This window comes from Schistocerca americana, chromosome 9 (genome assembly GCF_021461395.2).
Source record: "Schistocerca americana isolate TAMUIC-IGC-003095 chromosome 9, iqSchAmer2.1, whole genome shotgun sequence".
NCBI lineage: Eukaryota > Metazoa > Arthropoda > Insecta > Orthoptera > Acrididae > Schistocerca > Schistocerca americana.
In genome coordinates this window covers 75984768-76005223 of record NC_060127.1, presented here as the reverse complement: position 1 = coordinate 76005223, position 20456 = coordinate 75984768, and the positions used below count along the sequence as shown (strand labels likewise).

Here is a 20456-nt window from a genome sequence, read left to right as displayed (position 1 = left end):
ATGATTGTCAGCAGTCACACGCTCTTTGAACACAAGTATTTCCGCAGACATCTTTAAACAGCTTAGTTAGCTAAAATTTAGACCTTCTGTAAAATATTGTCTGTTTGTGAGAGAAAACTGAATGCAATTACTTATAAAAATTTCTCCTCGTGAAACATGTACTTATTCCAATGAACCAAGGACCTTGCCTTTGGTGTGGAGGCTTGCGTGCCTCAGCGATACAGATAGCCGTACCGTAGGTGCAACCACAACGGAGGGGTATTTGTTGAGAGGCCAGACAAACGTGTGGTCCCTGAAGAGGGGCAGCAGCCTTTCCAGTAGTTGCACGGGCAACAGTCTGGATGACTGACTGAGCCGCCCGTTGTGGCCGAGAGGTTCTAGGCGCTTCAGTCTGGAACCGCGCGACCGCTACAGTCGCAGGTTCGAATCCTGCCTCGGGCATGGATGTGTGTGATGTCCTTAGATTAGTTAGGTTTAAGTAGTTCTAAGTTCTAGGGGACTGATAACATCTGAGGTCAAGTCCCATAGTGCTCAGAGCCATTTGAACCATTTGACTGACTGATCTGGCCTTGTAACACTAAACAAAACGGCCTTGCTGTGCTCGTACTGCGAACGGCTGAAAGCAAGGGGAAACTACAGCCGTGATTTTTCCCGAGGGCATGCAGCTTTACTGTATGGTTACATGATGATGGCGCCCTCCTGAGTAAAATATTCCGGAGGTAAAATAGTCCCCCATTCGGATCTCTGGGTGGGGACTACTCAGGAGGACAACGTTATCCGGAGAAAGAAAACCGGCGTTCTACGGATCGGAGCGTGGATTGTCAGATCCCAATATCGGGCAGGTAGGTTAGAAAATTAAAAAATGGAAATGGACAGGTTAAACCTAGATATAGTGGGAATTAGTGAATTTCGGTGACAGGAGGAACAAGACTTCTGGTCAGGTGAATACAAAGTTATAAATACAGAATCAAATAGCGACAATGCAGGATTGCGTTTAATAATGAATAAAAAAACAGGAGTGTGGGTAAGCTACTACGAACAGCATAGTGAACGCATTATTGTAGCAAAGATACACGAAGCTCACGCCTACCACAGTAGTAAGTTTTGAAACGTCCCCTTTTGAACAATTATACAAGACTGTGCTTAAACTGACATACAATATTTTTAGCGCAACGCAATCTGACTTTCAAAAATCCCTACAAAAGAATGGCCCTGACTAACAGTAAACTATACCTTTCACAAATCACTTACCTCACAAAAATCTTCGCTGCTCAAGCTACTGCAATACAGCGAGCGCCACTACTGCCAGCTAAATAAAAGATTCAAACTACTGAAGGCACTAACTACTGATAGGGATAGTTAGCAAATGAAAGATATTAATAGAGAACAAACAATGTATTTACCTTGATATCATCATATATAAATATAGCAGTTCATGACAAATTTCAAAACTCCGCCATCTCTCTCCCCACATCCACCACTGCTGGCGGCTCACCTCCAACTGCGCAACGCTACGCGCTGTTCACAGCCAGCTGCCCAACACTACAATGGCGAGTATTACAACAATGCAAAGCAGCCACAGACTGCACACAGCACAGCCAGTGATTTTCATACAGAGGTGGCGTTACCAATAAAAAAACCTAAACAGCCTACTTACATAGCCCCCATGCTCCCCACAAAAAATTTTACAAATTGGTTTGGGCAGTGGCCAATACAGATTTGAAAAAATTTTTCATAATTACAATAACAAAGATATCAAATGCACACACTTATTGATACAATGTTGGTCAAAAGCTAAGATTTTCTCACAGTCTACAAAGACAGTCCTGATTCATCACAGTAAAATTACAGTGTTTTTCTTTTTTTTTCAAAGTCTGAACAGTAAAAGAAAATGCACACAGAAGTAGTGGATTTCCATGCTGTCTTGAAGAAGTAGTGTTGTCCTTCCAACGGAAAGACAGTGCCGACTCTCGACATGCAGACAAGTAATGGCCCACAACAGAGCAAACCCACAGCGGAGTCAGTCGAAGTTTTGAAGAGTATTGGTGGGTAGGTCATCACAGAGCAGACCCACAGTAGTGCTGGTAGAGATTAAGGTACTGGTGGGCCACCAGAGGTGCAGACCCACTGCAGTCCTTGTAGAAATAATGGTATTGATGGATCATCAAAGATGTAGACCCACTGTAGTCCTTGTAGAGATAGCCAGCAGCCATCTGTTGTGACTGTGCAGGTGCACAATCACCATTGAAGAGTCTTGCGGATAATATAGCAAGTCCATAAACCACCACTTGTGCACTCACAAAGTTTTCGGAACTGTCCTTAGAACCAACAATGCTGTTATCCAGTCACTTGCTGAATTATTAACACACGTGCAAACACTAACAGTCCCTACTTCTCACACATTGTCCATATACTATGACCAACAGAAACGTGTGCAGTGAAATGTAACTTACAAGTTAATAATAAGATGAACTGGTGTCAATTACAATTTTATAACATGATACAAAGGTACAAAATTCTATGTAAGTAGGCTGTTTAGGTTTTTCTATTGGTAACGCCACCTCTGTATGAAAATCACTGGCTGTGCTGTGTGCAGTCTGTGGCTGTTCCGTATTTCTATGTCCCTCTTCCCGTATTGGGACGCGAGTGTCCTCTGAAATACGTAATTCTTGTACTACTTGTGCCAACTGATCTTGCACTTCCCGGATTTCTCTTTTGTACTGTGTATTGATTTGATTTTGATTTTGTTTGAATTTTCTAATTTCTACATACTCTTCAGTGTCAGTGAAGGCTACAGGTGTTGTGTTATTCAGATCATCATCTACCTTTGTAGATAAGATAGTGAACTGATCTGAAAGTTCGGCTACTTTATCCGATAGTGAAATTATTTCCTTTGTATGTTTTTCTGAACCAAGTTTCAGAGTATCTACTGTGTCCTTTAAGTTTTCCTGAGTTTTTGCAAGTTGCGTAACCGAATCGGTAGATGCAACTGAGTCAATTTTAGCTTGCAAGGTGTCGTGATTTTCATGAACAATGGTTTACAGTTCTTTTATGGCTGCTTCGTGATTCTGTAATACATTTTCATGCCGCGAAAAAATAGGTTGAAAATGCTCACAAATTTGTGTTTTTACGTCATTACAGACTTTTTGACATTTCGATTCAATGTTGTGTAACTCAGTAGTTAAATCTTCACGTGTTTTTTCAAGTGTGGTGTCTAACTTTTGAAGCTTTTGCTGTGTTTGTCTCTGATTTTGTTCCATTGTGTCTAACTTTTGAAGATTTTGTCCCATTTGTTTCTGATTTTGTTCAAGTGTTGTGTCTAACTTTTGTAGCTTTTGTCCCATTTGTTGCATTAACTGTAATAACAATGCGCTGGTGTCTGAAACATGTTCCTCAGTGCTTTTCGGCAGTGAATTTGCACCGGCAGCATTCACATTTTGACAAGCGGAAAACGTGTCTTGACTCATTTGGGAAAACGGTGAGGACGCAAAACCTGAATTACAGTATTTGCAAAATTGTGTCCTGTCATTTCGGATTCCTGAGGCGAGCTGTTGCCGACCGATCGATCGATAATGCTTCCCTCTTCACTAATTGTTTCACTGTCCACGCCATTGTTTGCCGCCCGCTCCATTTCCCTATGCACAATTACCAAATTACTACTTTGAACATCAGTTAATTCATTACTCGGTGGCGCTAACACACTGCTTTCATCTTCACTGTCATTTCTCAGTTTACTTTGGAGCCTAGTATTACGTTTTTCACACGCCATTATTGTCACAGTATTTCACACGACAACACAGAAAAACACAATTTGAAGATCAAAAATAAGAGAACACATTAACATAGCAGTGAAAATAATATCTAGTTAATTGCAGCTGCGAAATACTTGGTGCAAATCTACATGCATGCCACAACTGTTTTACTGTACAACAATAAAAGTCAGCAACTACAAAGGAGATTTTCTCTACAATTACGCGCTAGCAATAAACAATAGCTACACTAATTACACAAACTACAACAAAAAATCAGAAGATTCCAGTGAGGTATCCTCGGCTAAGGGTCGACATATGAAACGTCCCCTTTTGAACAATTATACAAGACTGTGCTTAAACTGACATACAATATTTTTAGCGCAACGCAATCTGACTTTCAAAAATCCCTACAAAAGAATGGCCCTGACTAACAGTAAACTATACCTTTCACAAATCACTTACCTCACAAAAATCTTCGCTGCTCAAGCTACTGCAATACAGCGAGCGCCACTACTGCCAGCTAAATAAAAGATTCAAACTACTGAAGGCACTAACTACTGATAGGGATAGTTAGCAAATGAAAGATATTAATAGAGAACAAACAATGTATTTACCTTGATATCATCATATATAAATATAGCAGTTCATGACAAATTTCAAAACTCCGCCATCTCTCTCCCCACATCCACCACTGCTGGCGGCTCACCTCCAACTGCGCAACGCTACGCGCTGTTCACAGCCAGCTGCCTAACACTACAATGGCGAGTATTACAACAATGTAAAGCAGCCACAGACTGCACACAGCACAGCCAGTGATTTTCATACAGAGGTGGCGTTACCAATAAAAAAACCTAAACAGCCTACTTACAGTTTATATAGCAACTAGCTCCGCAGACGATGAAAAGGTTGAAGAAATGTATGATGTGATGAAAGAAATTATTCAGATAGTTAAGGGAGACGAAAATTTGTCATGGGGGACTGGAATTCGATAGGACAAAGAAGAGGGAATAGGAGTAGGTGAATATGGACTGAGGGCAACGAATGAGAGGGGAAGCTGCCTGGTAGAATTTTGCACAGAGCATAACTTATTCATAGCTAACAGTTGTTTAAGAATCATGAAAGAAGACTGTATAGGTGGAAGAAACCTGGAGATACTATAAGGTTTCAGATAGATTATGTAATGGCAAGACAGAGCTTTTGGAACCAGGTTTTAAATTGTAAGACATTTACAGTGGCAGATGTGGACTCAGACAACATTTTTTTCGTTTTGAACTGTGGATTAAAACTGAAGAAACTGCAAACAGGTAGTAATTTAAAGAGGTGGGACCTGGATGAACTAAAAGAACCAGAGATTGTACAGAGTTTCAGAGACAGCATTGACGATTGACAAAAAACAGGGTAAAGAAATGGCCGGCCGAGGTGGGCGAGCGGTTCTAGGCGCTACAGTCTGGAACCGCGCGACCACTACGGTCGCAGGTTCGAATCCTGCCTCTGGCATGGATGTGTGTGATGTCCTTAGGTTAGTTAGGTTTAAGTAGTTCTAAGTTCTAGGGGACTGATGACCACAGCAGTTAAGTCCCGTAGTGCTCAGAGCCATTTGAACCATTTTGATAAAGAAATACAGCTGAGGAAGAATGGGTAGCTTTGAGAGATGATGTAATGAAGGCACCAGAGGATCAAGTAGGTAAAAAGATGAGGGCTACTAGATATCCTTGGGTAACAGAAGACATATTGAATTTAATTGATGAAAGGAGAGAATATAAAACTACAGCAAATGAAGCAGGCAAAAACAAATACAAACATCTCAAAAATGAGATCGAAAATATGTCCAAAATGGCTAAGCAGGGATGCCTACATGACAAATGTAAGGACGTAGAGGCGTATATTACTAGGGGTAAGGTAGATACTGCCTACAGGTAAATTAATGGGACCTTTGGAGAAAAGAACCATTTGTATTAATATCAAGAGCTCAGATGGAAAACCAGTTCTAAGCAAAGAAGGGAAGGCAGAAAGGTGGAAGGAGTATATAGAGGGTCTATACAAGGGCAATGTATTTGAGGGTAATGTTATGGAAATGGAAGAGGACGTAGTTGAAGATGAAATGGGAGATATGATACTGTGTGAAGAGTGTGACAGAGCACTGAAAGACCCAAGTCGAAAGGAGGTCCCAGGAGTAGAAAACATTCCATTAGAACTACTGATAGCTTTGTGAGAGCCAGCCATGACAAAACTCTACCAGCTAGTGAGAAAGATGTATGAGACAGGTGAAATACCCTCAAACCTCAACAAGAATATAATAATTCCAATCCCAAAGAAAGCAAGTGTTGACAGGTTTGAAAATTACCGAACTGTCAGTTTAATAAGTCACGGCTGCAAAATACTAACAAGAATTCTTAACAGATGAATACAAAAAGTGATAGAAGCCAACCTCGGGGAAGATCAGTTTGGATTCCATAGAAATGTTGGAACAGTGAGGCAATACTGACTCTACGACTCATCTTAGATTAATGAAAGGCAAACCTACGTTTCTAGCATTTGTAGACTTAGAGATAGCTTTTGACAATGTTGACTGGAATACTCTCTTTCAAATTCTGAGAGTGGCCGGGGTAAAATACAGGGAGCGAAAGGCTATATAGAATTCATACAGAAACCAGATGGCAGTTATGAGTCTAAGGGCATGAAAGGGAAGCAGTGGTTGAGAAGGAAGTGGGACAGAGTTGTAGCTTATCTCTGATGTTATTCAATGTGAGAGCAAGTTATAAAGGAAATAAAAGAAAAATTGGAGAAGAAATATAAAATTTGAGGTTTGCCGACGACATTGTAATTCTGTCAGTGACATTAAGGGACCTGGAAGAGCAGTTGAATGGACTGGACAGTGCCTTGAAAGGAGGATATAAGATGAACATCAACAAAAGCAAAAGGGGGATAATGGAAAGCAGGTGATGCTGAGGGAATTAGATTAGGAAATGAGACACTTAAAGTAGTAGATGAAGTTTGCTATTTGGGGAGCAAAATAACTGATGACGATCCAAGCAGAGAGGATATAAAACGTAGACTGGCAATGGCAAATGTTTCTGAAGAAGAGCAATCTGTTAACATCGAGTTTAGATCTAAATGTCAGGAAGTCTTTTAAGAAGGTATTTGTGTGGAGCATAACCATGTGTGGAAGGAAAACATGGGCGATAGCTAGTTTAGACATGAAGAGAATAGAAGCTTTCGAAATGTGGTGCTACAGAAGAATGCTGAAGATTAGATGGGTAGATCAGGTAACTCATGAGGAGGTACTGAATATAATTGGAGAGAAGAGTAATTTGTGGCACAACTTGACTAGAAGAAGGGATCTGTTGGTAGGACACATTCTGAGGCATGGCGGGGACATCAGTTTAGTATTGGTGGGAAGCAGGGAGGGTAAAATTCGTTGAGGGGGACCAAGGGATGAATACACTAAGCAGATTCAGAAGGATGCTGACCAGCAAGATGGGGTAACATGCCACATGTCTAAGATATACCTGGAACGAGTCCATGAGGTCTTCACTGAGGAACAAACTGTCAGCAAACCTTATGATCATTATGTTCGCCGGATCTATCAGCATGCGATTTTTTTCCTGTGAGGACACTTGAAGAGCAAGGTCTATGAAACAAATCCACATGAAATACAGGAACTGGAAGATTACCTCAGCCGTGAAGTTGCCGTCATCGATATCCGAACTTTACATCGGGTGTATTTGACTGCGTATATACTTGCACAACTGTGTACTGATGTTGCAGGGCTACACTTTCAACACCTTCTATAAATGTATTTTCCACTGTGTTTTTAGTTGTAAAAAAATGGTAAGGCAGTTTCAGAATTCATTTCCATAATTTCACTGCATTTCCTTTACACGTACATGGGCTACTTTTATCTGCACCACCCTGTATCTGTTGCACAATAATGTTTTTACTCAATTAAGAAGAAGTAAGGAAAAATTTTGTTTTGTTTTGTGATTACTGTTTCGGGTGACACGAAGTTCTGTGCTACTGTAGAGTAATGTGGAACTGTGAAGAAAACCTGTCAGGTGTGATCAGAACTCACGTACTGAGGATTCTGTACAAACTTAATTGTGTATACAGATCGTTCATCCATTCTGGGAATTCAGAATTTCGACCATTTTTACCTGCTATCGTGGTGCCAGTACCAGGGATTCAAAGATTTTCGAGAATGTGTGTCTCAGTTGTAGCGGCACCAACGTTTAGGATAGGGAAAGTTAGTTTTGTGTGATACTCGGAGCAAGAGTTACAGCCAGGTGTAGACCGGATTGCAGTAAGTTACGCATACCAGCAGTTGTGAAGGCAAATAGAGGCCACAGGGGCGTAGAACTGCTGGAGAGGGCGCACACAGCAGTTTCTGTGGCGCAAGTCACAGGCAGAATAGGGCCACTGGCCAACCTAAATGTTTTGCCAAGCGCGCCGCTTCACGTCACGTTTGCATAACAGAGGCGCCCAGCCGAGTATAAATAGGTGCCGTTTTATAACGAGATTCATACAAGTGTGGCAGCTCTCCTGGATGGCGGGGTGTGTCACACCACCGGGCTACACGCAGCAATAGATTGGGCGTTGGTTCGCACCTCTGAGGCTGATCGGGGTCCACAGCCAGCCAGCGGCGGGCCACTCTATTCGGCTCGCTACCTCAGGCAGTCATCTCGGCCCCTGACACATGCTGGAGACTTCCCAAGATGAGGGCCGCAGATTCGGACACCAGATAGCGGGTGATCTCAGCCACGCCCGTGAGGAGAAGGACGCAGTGGCTCACACCGACCAGTGCTGAGTCGGCTGCTGGCACAGCCATCCTGGCATCATCAAAACTCTGCGGGCCGGCCAAGACTGGCACGACACAGTGCTGCGTTGCAGAGACTGCTGGGGTGCTTCCTCAGCATTGCGGAGCCCTGTGACACAGACCGAGGTGATCGGAGCACTGTAGTGGAAACAAATAAATCATTGGGAAAATTTTAATATGGCACCTCCAGACACCCTATCCACTAGTGTGGCACAAAATCATGCAGAAGGCAGACGACCATTATTATGATAATCAACAGTTCTGCATCCGGGCTAAGGGGATCACAATGGTAAAAGTCAAACATCAGGCAAGGAGTGACTTTATTGCTCATATGACGCTTTTCGGAATTTATCCATCATCAGATATCCAAACTAGTCTGCAAATGTTTGTTTCACGTACAACTTAGAACGCCATATCTACGTGCAGTCAGCACTCCTGGATATCACGTGAAGGATAAATTCCGAAACGCGTCATACCAGCAATAGAGTCATTCCTTGCCTGATATTTGACTTTTACCATTACGAACCCATCTGCCTGGAGGCAGAACAACTGGTTGTTTTAATTTCAAGTTTGTGGCCGGATCACAAATGTCTTTTATCATTTGTAATCCAACATCAAACTTCCTATAATAGCAAATTAACATTTTTCGGATGTTTTCCTTTACTTTTACTGTGGATCCTTGCTTATTGCCAAATTTCATGATCTTCGGCCAATGGGAAGTACCATATAGCTTTTGATGAGTGAGTTTCGGTTGTTAAAATATGTGACATAAATAGCGGTATCTGTTGACCGCATTGATTTAGAAACTTCAAGTTTTTATAGCGCCAAGCAACCAAATACCTCAGTATGTGAGATAAATTTCAACGTGTTATGTTTGCACATTCCTGAGAAATGGGTTTTTAACGATCGGACAGACAGACGGACAACAAAGCTCCTACAAGGATTCCATTTTCACCGACTGAGGCACTTAGGCACAGAACCTTGAAAACAGGAGATTAAGCCTCAAGTGTATATCGATTTAGATCTTGATCAACAAGTAACTAAGTACTACTACAGCAGGTGTCCAGATTCCTTAAGCATTCATGATAATTTCGTGAAACTTTTGTACACTTTACAGATTACCAGTTATTGTATACAAGTAAATTTTCGAAGTGGAAGCAGTTCCGCGTAGTTGCTGTGTGGAAGGCTGCTATGATTTAATTAGAGAAGCTAAAACTGTGTTTCAGTATTTAAATTGAAAGCAATTTCCCAGAGAATCATTCTGAAGTGAGAGATAGGAAGTTCATATTCACAGAACATGCACATTAGTGAGTGAGCCGCGCGTGGCTCGTGTTCCCGCCATCATGTATTTTACACCCTGCTTTTAATGTACTTCCACCTCACTACATTAATTTAAATTTCTACTGGCACTGAGTTGCTGCTCTACCTGACCGTGGATGGCGTTAGCTGCGTGTATCGATATATCCCCCCTCTCGTAGTATCTTTGCTCGACTGCTATTACTTCCCAGTCGTTGTCTGTCGTAAGCGAGTTCGGATCGCGAGTTCGGTCTGCCAGTCAGTTGGAACGTGTCTGGAGTGCAGTCAGGACCTGCCAGTTGGGAGTTCCAATGCTGCACTAGTGCCGTCGGGTTGGGGCTGTGAGGCCTGCGTCGACATGGCTCGCCCGACCATTGCCGCCATGCATCACTTGAGCCGGGCCACGGTCTTGGTGGATCGTCAGCCGGTCGTTCTACCGGACGCCACGTTTTGGCTCGCCAATCGTTCATGAGTCGACTGTGTGTGTGTGCATCGACTCCTGATTTGTCTTTGTGCATACTTAGTTACTGTTGAGTATCGTTCAGGTCTTCGTGCAAGTGTTTGTCGGGTTGTGTGTGTAGTCGGCATATTTCCATTGACTATTTTAGAGGTGTCGGCATTCTAAGGGGAGTCTGTCAGTTGCTGCGGACTAGGGAAGATATCTCTGTGCGGTGCAGTCAGCTGGGTCTGTTGGCGGTCCCTGCACAGTGTTGGAGTGTGTGTGGAGCTGTTCAATCGCTACGAGCTTCGTGGTTCACCGACCCAGGACGTCAAACTTTGGTAGTGGTTTCAAGTGCCCATGCCACGTCCATTCAAGTTGTGGATCGTTTCGGTGGTTCGCTGTTGGGGATGTTTTCCTGCGAGCAACACTATGTTTGTATTAGTGAAATTTAGCCACCATGCGGTGGAACTAACTAAATTGGTTGACTACAACTAAAGTGCATCAGCGGAATTTTCTGCCTTGTGGCCATTAGTGTTCCAGTTACCTGTCCTGGCCACTAATGTAATTTCAGGCAGTGTCCTTTCCTCACCTGTTGTCGCAGTCAAACACAGTGTGTAGTTTTGACAGCTTAATATATATATATATATATATATATATATATATATATATATATATATATATATATATATATATATATATTGGATTTTGGATAATCACGCTCATAACATTTTGTGTTTGAATTCTCATGATGTACCGATTGGTGGCAAGTAAATCGTTTGTTGGTCGGTCCGTAGCTGACCCTTGGTTGGGTTCCGACGGATCAAGAGTAGTTGGGCTCACCACCTATCTCACCTAAGTGAACGAGGGCAGACGGACCCCCTGGAGCCTTCTGAATGCTGTTGTCTTTACTGTCTTTCTTACTGGTGACTAATTGTCTGTTTATAACCTATCAAAACCAAAATTTAAAACAAATCTGTGCTTTACAGTGTTTTATGTTAGTAAGTTTGAATTCCGGCAAGTGGATATTAGCTGAAAGGTTATTGCCATTGTGTCGTCCTTTCTTTTAGTCCGATTTCAGCTACTTAAGGGTTATATTTTTCAATATTTTGGAAAATTAATTGTGGGCCTTCAGCCTTGGAACCTTGTTCTTAAAATTACCTTTCAACCTTAAACATTGCGGCCTTCTACCTTTGAAAGGTTATGGTAATTTATTTTAAAATCTTAAAAATTTTATTGTGGGCACTCAGCCGTTTGTATTGCATCTTGTTTATGTTTGTCTATCCACCCTTGCCTTGAGGCTTTCAGCCTAGCTGTGATATATGTTCATTATAATTATTTTATTTGTAATTGTAACTGCATGTTTCCAGTCAATTTACTCTACTGGCCAGCTTTTCAGAGCATTCACACAAGGTTGGCGCCGGTGGTGACACCTACAACGTGCTGGCATGAGGAAACTTTCCAAACGATTTCTCATACACAAACAGGAGTTGAAACGCTGTTGTGATGCCTCGTGTAAGGAGGAGAAATGCGTACCATCACGTTTCCGACTTGGATAAATGTCGGATTGTAGCCTATCGCGATTGCGGTTTATCGTATAGCGACATTGCTACTCGCGTTTGTCGAGATCCAATGAGTGTTAGCAGAATATGGAATCGGTGAGTTCAGGAGGGTAATACAAAACGCCGTGCTGGATCCCAACGGCCTCATATCACTAGCAGTCGAGATGACAGGCATCTTATCCGCATGGCTGCAATGGATCGTGCAGCCACGTCTCGATCCCTAGTCAACAGATGGGGACGTTTGCAAGACAACAACCTTCTGCACGAACAGTTCGACGACGTTTGCAGCAGCACGGACTATCAGCTTCGAGACCATGGCTGCGGTCTCCCTTGACGCTGCATCAGAGACAGGTGCGCCTTCGATGTTGTATTCAACGACGAACCTGGGTGCTAGAATGGCAAAACATTTTTTCGGATGAATCCAGGTTCTGTTTACAGCATCATGATGGTCGAATCAGTGTTTGGTGACATCGTAGTGAACGCACATTGGAAGCGTGTATTCGTCATCGCCATACTGGCGTATCACCCAGCGTGATGGCAGGGGGTTCCATTAGATACACGTCTCGGTCACCTCTTGTTCGCATTGACGGCACTTTGAACAGTGGACGTTACATTTGAGATGTGTTACGACCCGTCGCTCTACCCTTCATTCGATCCCTGCGAAATCCTACATTTCAGCAGGATAATGCACGACCGCATGTTGCAGGTCCTGTACAGGTCTTTCTGGATACAGAAAATGTTCAACTGCTGCCCTGGGCAGCGCATTCTCCAGATCTCTCACCAATTGAAAACGTCTGGTCAATGGTGGCCGACCAACTAGCTCGTCGCAATACGCCAGTCACTACTCTTGATGAACTGTGGTATCGTGTTGAAGCTTCATGGGCAGCTGTACCTGTACACGCCGTCCAAACTCTGTTTGACTCAATGCGCAGGCGTATCAAGGCCGTTATTACGGACAGAGGTGGTTGTTCTGGGTACTGATTTCTCAGGATCTATGCACCCAAACTGCGTGGATATGTAGTCACATGTCAGTTCTAGTATAATGTATTTGTCCAATGAATACCCGTTTATCATCTGCATTTCTACTTGCTGTAGTAATTTTAATGGCCAGTAGTGTACATGTCCTGTGAATATAAATGTTCTTCTTCTAGGCATTCAATGTGTTCTATTTTTTTCTGAACATGATTGTGCTTAGGTACGTTATTAAGGACTTGTGCTTAAGAATCCAACTGCACTAGTTGATCAATATATCTGTTAAAAACCACATCACTCAAACAGTATTTATAACTTCTCACCTAGTGAAAAGTGGCGCGTTTTATGAAGTGAGTATCGTATGTCTCCAGGCTCCTGATTATCTGTTGCAGATGGCGCCTGCTCCGCAAAAGACATAGAGGACGCGCTAGTGAAGCGCGCATGCGTCCAGAAAGGGTACGGTTCACTAGGCGATAGAGCTCAGTGCTTGGGACCCGAAGCTGGCCTGGATAAGCACGGCAGTACTGTGCTACGTGCCGTTACTCCGGCCGCACCACGCCTGCTTCCTTCAGAGGACAGCATTAACGGTTGGTACCAAGCAAGGCCAGAAACATTTATGGTGTATGCAAGTGTGGCACAGTGATCTCTAGTATTAGGCTGGTGCAATAATTCGTAGCGTTTTTCTTTTGCACTTTGGTATTCCGGTTGGTATGGGTTTATCTGTCGACTGTCATTTATTATTTGTAGTTCACTGTTGCTGTTTGAGGTTACAGATTGTCATTTTGGTATTTGGAGGTAGTAAGTGAAGCTGTAGATGCTAGAAAATGGAGATTGAAGTGGAGAAGTGGAACATTTGCGACGTATTCTTCTGTTTGAGTTCTGTTGTGGGGTGACAGCGGCGGAGGAAGCCAGAAACATTTGTGGCATGTGTGGGGGATCAGGCCACTGCTCAGAGCACGACAAGAAAATGGTTTTCTCATTTTAAGGATCGTTTTGATATTAGTGACTCTCCAGGTTCAGGGTCCACAATTAGCCATGTCAGTGTACTCGAGAGGTAGCAGATGCGATGAACTTGATGATTCCACCATCTTGCGACATTTGCATGCAATTGGGAAGGTTCAAAAATCGGGTGTATGGGCACTGCATGCTCTAAACCACAATCACAAAAATCAACTAGTGGACATATGAACATCTGTGCTAGCTCGTCACCAACTGGCTCGCGAACTATACCGACCATTCCTTTCCTGTATTGTTACTGGTGACCAGAAATCGTTTCTTTCGTGTGTCGGGACCACTGGTGTAGCGCCGTGACCAGTGTAAACACACTGACGTTGCGGCTGTCAGGGCCAAGTATCAAGCTTGCTGCGTCTGCTAAGACGTCTCTTTTTGTTACCGTCTTCTACTGTGACGTCTTACAAAAGCATCTGGACGGTGGATGGAGTTACCGGTTAATTCCCTAAAGTGAAACTTCTTACCTGGGAACAGCTGCTCGAGCATCTGCAATTCGCAGGGCTCTGGCGTTAGTATTGATCTCTGGTAACCTAAACGCCACCACGTTTGCCTGCTCTCTGCATTTTGTCTCCGATTTCCTATTTTGGAATCCCCTTGCTGGCTTCCAGCAGCCTTAAGCTTAAGAATGTAAAATTGTCAATATGTTACAAGGTGCCTGTAGTGGGGTCAGGTAGCAGGTCGGGGAAGAAGCCCAAAGAGCACATTATATGTTTCTCTTTGGTGTCGCCTGTGACTTGGATTTGGAAGAGTGACTGCAAATAGTTGCTCGTGTCACCACCTGGTTTCAGGAGCCATGTTTGTGCCCTTGGACCATTGTGTCAACTACCAAAATTAGCTGACCTCATTCGGTTTCTCTAGTGAGAACAGTTGGTACGTCAAAAAGGAAACCCCTAGAGCACTATTTATGTTTGTTGGGGGTCTGCCGTGATGTGGAACAACCTCTGGTGGTGTCTGTTAAGTGCACTGTAGAAGCTGGCTACTTCTCGTGGCTCATGTCAGCGCCTGCTCTCAGGTGCCATTGTCGTTTTCTCTAGACGCCAAATTGAGTTAATAAAGACAATACATTTCGCAGTGTGGAGCACCCATCCCTGTAGCAATCCTCTGATTTGGAGCCCAGTGGAAGTCTTAAACCAGAGGTTCAATCAATTTTGCAATTATCTAGAATACAGTTTGTCTTACCTCTGGTATCTGGTGTAATACTGTAGCCCCCATTTTCTTCACGGTGGTAGATACGGCTCTCTGGGCTCAAAAAATGAAATTTTCTTCATGCATCCCAGATTTACTTTGAGAATTGTTTCTCATACTTCTATGTCACAAAACAACCTGTAATACCGATTTCATGTCTGAGACACACAGTTCAGGCCTTCAGTTGATAGCTTTATAACTGCTTGTTGCTTCAGTTGTGTTGTGTTTTTGGGTGTGCAATTAGTTTCTGCAGCTGTAACATTGCGATTTGTAAGGTGTTTCTTTTTTATTTATAAATGGAAAAGCTTAAATCATCTTATAAAACACGAAACACACTTTCAAGGAGACAGACTTAGCAATTTACAAGTAAAAGTTAACAATCATAGCAGCAGACCATGTTCCACGATGAAAAAAAGTGAAACCGCATTTCAGTCCTACACAATTCACAGCATGTAGTGGAAAAATGGTTTTTAAAGTAGATTTTATTTTTAAGGAAATGAAAGGGTGTATGGCTGAATTTTGTGTAAATTGTAATGAGTTATTCCTTTCCAAAATCTGGAAGATATATCCAAGACTCTGTTCTGTGAATAGTGGAGGTGGGACTTTTGATGCTGAAATTGCAGTCAGTGGTGGAGTGGATGGATGATTAAAAGTTATTGAGAGACATGAAATATCTGTAGGGCGGAAAAAATACAAAGGGCAGAATGACCCGCCAAGGAGGTAAGGAAAGCAAGAAAGAAGTTGAAACTACAAAATGAAGCAAGACTGGAAGAACATCAAGGGGTATACTATTCATATGGGCAGATTTTGTTGATAGAAGCCATTCTAAGGTACAGGAAAGCATTTCTCAAACTTCGAAGCTGATTTTCCCAGTTCATGTATTTACCTGGTATCTGTTTGTCTAATGCATGACTTATCCCATAATTTTTTAAGCGTACTCTATTTCTATGGTCCAAAACATACACTAGAATTTCTACTGATTTTTGATAACTTTTTAAGCTATAAATTTTAATAGAAGTAAAAATTGTACAAAAATTTTATGAAAAAATTTCCACATGGAGTGACTTGATGATCTAGTGAATATTCTACCTATGTGGAAAATGTAATCATCTCATTAGGAAAGTTTTATTTGCTGAGATCGCAATAGATGCATGTATAGATTACTAGTTTCATCAGTTTAAATTGTGCCCTCAATGTAGTTCACTGTCATCTAGTCATCTGCCAAAATGTCCGAAACTAGTAGTCTGTACATTTATTTATTGTGATCTGGGCAAATAAAAATTCTCTAGCAATAGGATTACATTTTTCCAATTCAGAGATCGCTTTCCTGCGGACAATTACAGTAACGAGTTCTGTCTACATGTTGTAGCTATAAAGGTAAATTTGAATAAATGGAAAATGTTTATTACTAGCTGAGCTATGAAGGAAACTATGAATTCGACGTGGAAAATAGGGATAACCTGTAGAGAAACAGGGGTAGTATACAATATGTACAAAAACCAAGAGGGAACGATAAGAGTGGAGAACCAAGAGTGAAGTGCTCGCATTAAGAACGGTATAAGACAAGGATGTAGTCTTTCGCCCCCTACTGTTCAATCTGTACATCGAGGAAGCAATAACAAACAAAAGAAAGGTTTCAAAGTAGGTTTAAAATTCAAGGTGAAAGGACATCAGTGATTCAGTTAGCTGATGACATTACTATCTTTAGTGAAAATGAATAAGAATTGTAGGATGTTTTTAATGGAAGCAACAGTCTAAGGATTGGTAGTAAATCACAGAAAGACGAAAGTAATGAGAAGTTGCAGAAATGAGAACAGTGAGAAACTCTACATCAGAAATTGTGATCATGAAGTAGCCAGCCTTAGTGGCCATGTGGTTCTAGGCGCTACAGTCTGGAGCTGAGCGACCGCTACGGTCACAGGTTCGAATCCTGCCTTGGGCATGTATGTGTGTGATGTCCTTAGTTTAGTTAGGTTTAAGTAGTTCTAAGTTCTAGGGGACTGATGACCTCAGACGTTAAGTCCCATAGTGCTCAAAGCCATTTGAACCATTTTTTTGATCACGAAGTAGATGATGTTAAGCTTTTTGCTATGTAGGCAGCAAGAAATTCATGCAAACGGAGCAAGGAGGACATAAAAATCAGACTATCACGGGCAAAATGGGCATTCCAGACCAAGAGAAGTCTTCTGCTATCACACATAGACCTTAATTTTGAGGAAGAAACTTCTGAAAAAATTCGTTCGGTGCAGGGCACTGTGGGAAAACCGAAACAACGGAACTGAATTATCTCAGATGTTGTGCTAGAGAAGAATGTTGAAAATTAGGTTGACTGATAAGGTAAGGAATGAGGAGGTGCTCCACAGAATTGGTGAGGAAAGGAATAGACGAGAATCACTGGCAGGAAGAAGGGACTGGATGATAGAACATTTTTTGACTTCAGGGAATAGGTTCCATGGTATTGGTGGGAGCTGTAGAGGATAAAATCTGTAGAGGAAGACATAGACTAGAAAACATCTAGCAAATAACTGGTAACTGAAGATGTAAGGTTGGCACAGGAGAAGAATTGGTGGCAGGCATCATCAAACTGGTTACCGGTCAGATGACCAAAAAAAAGAGCGCCTACTCGAATATCAAATTACTTGTGGTTTGCACACCGAGGATATTAAGGTTCAAAAAATTTCTCAAAATATTCTAAGATAGTAATCTACAAGTTCATTCCCCCAAAGGAAACATTTGACTCGGCAGAATGAGCGATAAATGGTTTTAAAAATCTGTAGGAGATCTCGTGGCAAGTACTCAAGTACTTTTCATTTACTGGTGGTAATAATGCTGACTAAGTTCCAGAATCCAGAAACGAACAGGAAAGTAACGCTAAAAATACAATTTCAATGTTCAACTGTCTTTCAGGAAAGCAGGTGGGAGACGTCTTTGACAGCCTGTAATTTTAAAGGTCAAAATGCAATGAGATCGCGCTGTTAAAGGGAATTTAAAATCCTTGTATGTATGGTAGACTTTTTTCAGTATCGACTGTCTCACTTTCAAGCCTGTTCCATATATTAACATGGGGGGGAGGGGGGAAGGGGGGGCGCATAACCTTCTTGCCTGAAGTAACTATTTGCTGTTTAGAGATATAATACCTTTTCACCTAGGCGAATATGGACCAAGAGCACAGAGATACAAGCACAAACTTTGTTTTTAAAAAAATACATTCTTATGACTATAGTATTATAATATAAATGATACAGAGGTGATGGCTGTCTGCTTAGGGCAGGTTTGGTGATTTACACAGTCAATGACATTGTCAATATTTCCCAAATGCGCAATAATATTGACCATATATGAGTGAGATTGACAGGTTGCACAATAATATAGAGCACATCAAAGACCTTGGAAATATATTGCGCTGCCTGGAAATGCTGTGACCTCTGTGGGTAGTGTTGACAATATTCTTGACAGTCCCTTCGCCTTGTTACACAGGCCAAGGGGGTTACGTCAGTTCTGTTGTTGCTGTGTGGGAAAATGAGCTCAAAACAAGACAAAAGAGGGCAAGTGCTCTACCAACTGAGCTACCGAAGCACGACTCACGCCCGGTACTCACAGCTTTACTTCTGCCAGTACCTCGTCTCCTACCTTCCAAACTTTACAGAAGCTCTCCTGCGAACCTTGCAGAACTAGCACTCCTGAAAGAAAGGATATTGCGGAGACATGGCTTAGCCACAGCCTGGGGGATGTTTCCAGAATGAGATTTTCACTCTGCAGCAGAGGTGCGCTGATATGAAACTTCCTGGCAGATTAAAACTGTGTGCCCGACCGAGACTCGAACTCGGGACCGTTGCCTTTCGCGGGCAAGTGCTCTACCAACTGAGCTACCGAAGCACGACTCACGCCCGGTACTCACAACTTTACTTCTGCCAGTACCTCGTCTCCTACCTTCCAAACTTTACAGAAGCTCTCCTGCGAACCTTGCAGAACTAGCACTCCTGAAAGAAAGGATATTGCGGAGACATGGCTTAGCCACAGCTTGGGGGATGTTTCCAGAATGAGATTTTCACTCTGCAGCAGAGTGTGCGCTGATATGAAACTTCCTGGCAGATTAAAACTAAGCCATGTCTCCGCAATATCCTTTCTTTCAGGAGTGCTAGTTCTGCAAGGTTCGCAGGAGAGCTTCTGTAAAGTTTGGAAGGTAGGAGACGAGGTACTGGCAGAAGTAAAGCTGTGAGTACCGAGCGTGAGTCGTGCTTCGGTAGCTCAGTTGGTAGAGCACTTGCCCGCGAAAGGCAAAGGTCCCGAGTTCGAGTCTCGGTCGGGCACACAGTTTTAATCTGCCAGGAAGTTTCATATCAGCGCACACTCTGCTGCAGAGTGAAAATCTCATTCTGGAAACATCCCCCAGGCTGTGGCTAAGCCATGTCTCCGCAATATCCTTTCTTTCAGGAGTGCTAGTTCTGCAAGGTTCGCAGGAGAGCTTCTGTAAAGTTTGGAAGGTAGGAGACGAGGTACTGGCAGAAGTAAAGCTGTGAGTACCGGGCGTGAGTCGTGCTTCGGTAGCTCAGTTGGTAGAGCACTTGCCCGCGAAAGGCAAAGGTCCCGAGTTCGAGTCTCGGTCGGGCACACAGTTTTAATCTGCCAGGAAGTTTCAAGACAAAAGAGCATTATTGTTAGAGTGCATCAAAATGGATAAATCATTGCCGGCATTATGATGTGTTACGCTAGATGAGTACAAAAACAAAAGTGTTAAGAATGGTAACTCATATGATTCGTTGCTAAGAAAATGCAGGGCGTGACAGTGAAGGAATATGATGTTCTAAAAAATTAATTAACACAAAGATATGAATAAATAAATAAGTAGGATGATTTTGTAGGTTCTGGCTCACTAGCTCAATTTTATAAAAAATAAAAAATTGCTCATTAACACTCACAATTTTGTTATTTTTCACAAAATTCACCAAATTATCCAGAATCTATATGACCATCCTACAATTCCTTTACCTAATAATTAATAAATATAATAGAATATAATAATAATATAATAATAACTATAATAGAAAATCACATACATTTCCCATAGATGAATGCAATAAATATATAATATATATAATATAACAAATCTATTATATAAAATTATTTACTTTCTGCTTTAGCAGCCATAAGATTATTATGATTTGTTGTTTGTAAATGTTTTTTGAGTGATCTCTTTAATACAGTTCTACCACATTCATAAAATTTAATTGTTTTGAAAAAATAGTTGAAACTTGGTTGTTGAAAGCAAAGTACTTTTCTTATGTATATAAAGATAAGTAAATTAATTAAAATGTATTAGTTAACAAAGTACATTATTTTAAAATTTTCAGTTTTTATTTTTTCTTACTTTCTTAAAATGTTTTAGAAATGTATAAAAAATGAAGTTAACATATTTATAATTATTT

At 41.9% G+C, this 20456-nt stretch overlaps 1 protein-coding gene across 1 annotated transcript in view; it reads left to right on the top strand.

Annotated features, from left to right (window-relative positions):
* LOC124550669 (endothelial zinc finger protein induced by tumor necrosis factor alpha-like) overlaps positions 1–20456 on the top strand; it is a 119154-nt gene that overhangs the window by 37804 nt on the left and 60894 nt on the right. The window contains exon 5 of the mRNA XM_047125392.1: positions 13227–13421. Coding sequence (XP_046981348.1) covers positions 13227–13421 — 195 coding nt within the window. The remainder of the gene's footprint in view (positions 1–13226; positions 13422–20456) is intronic.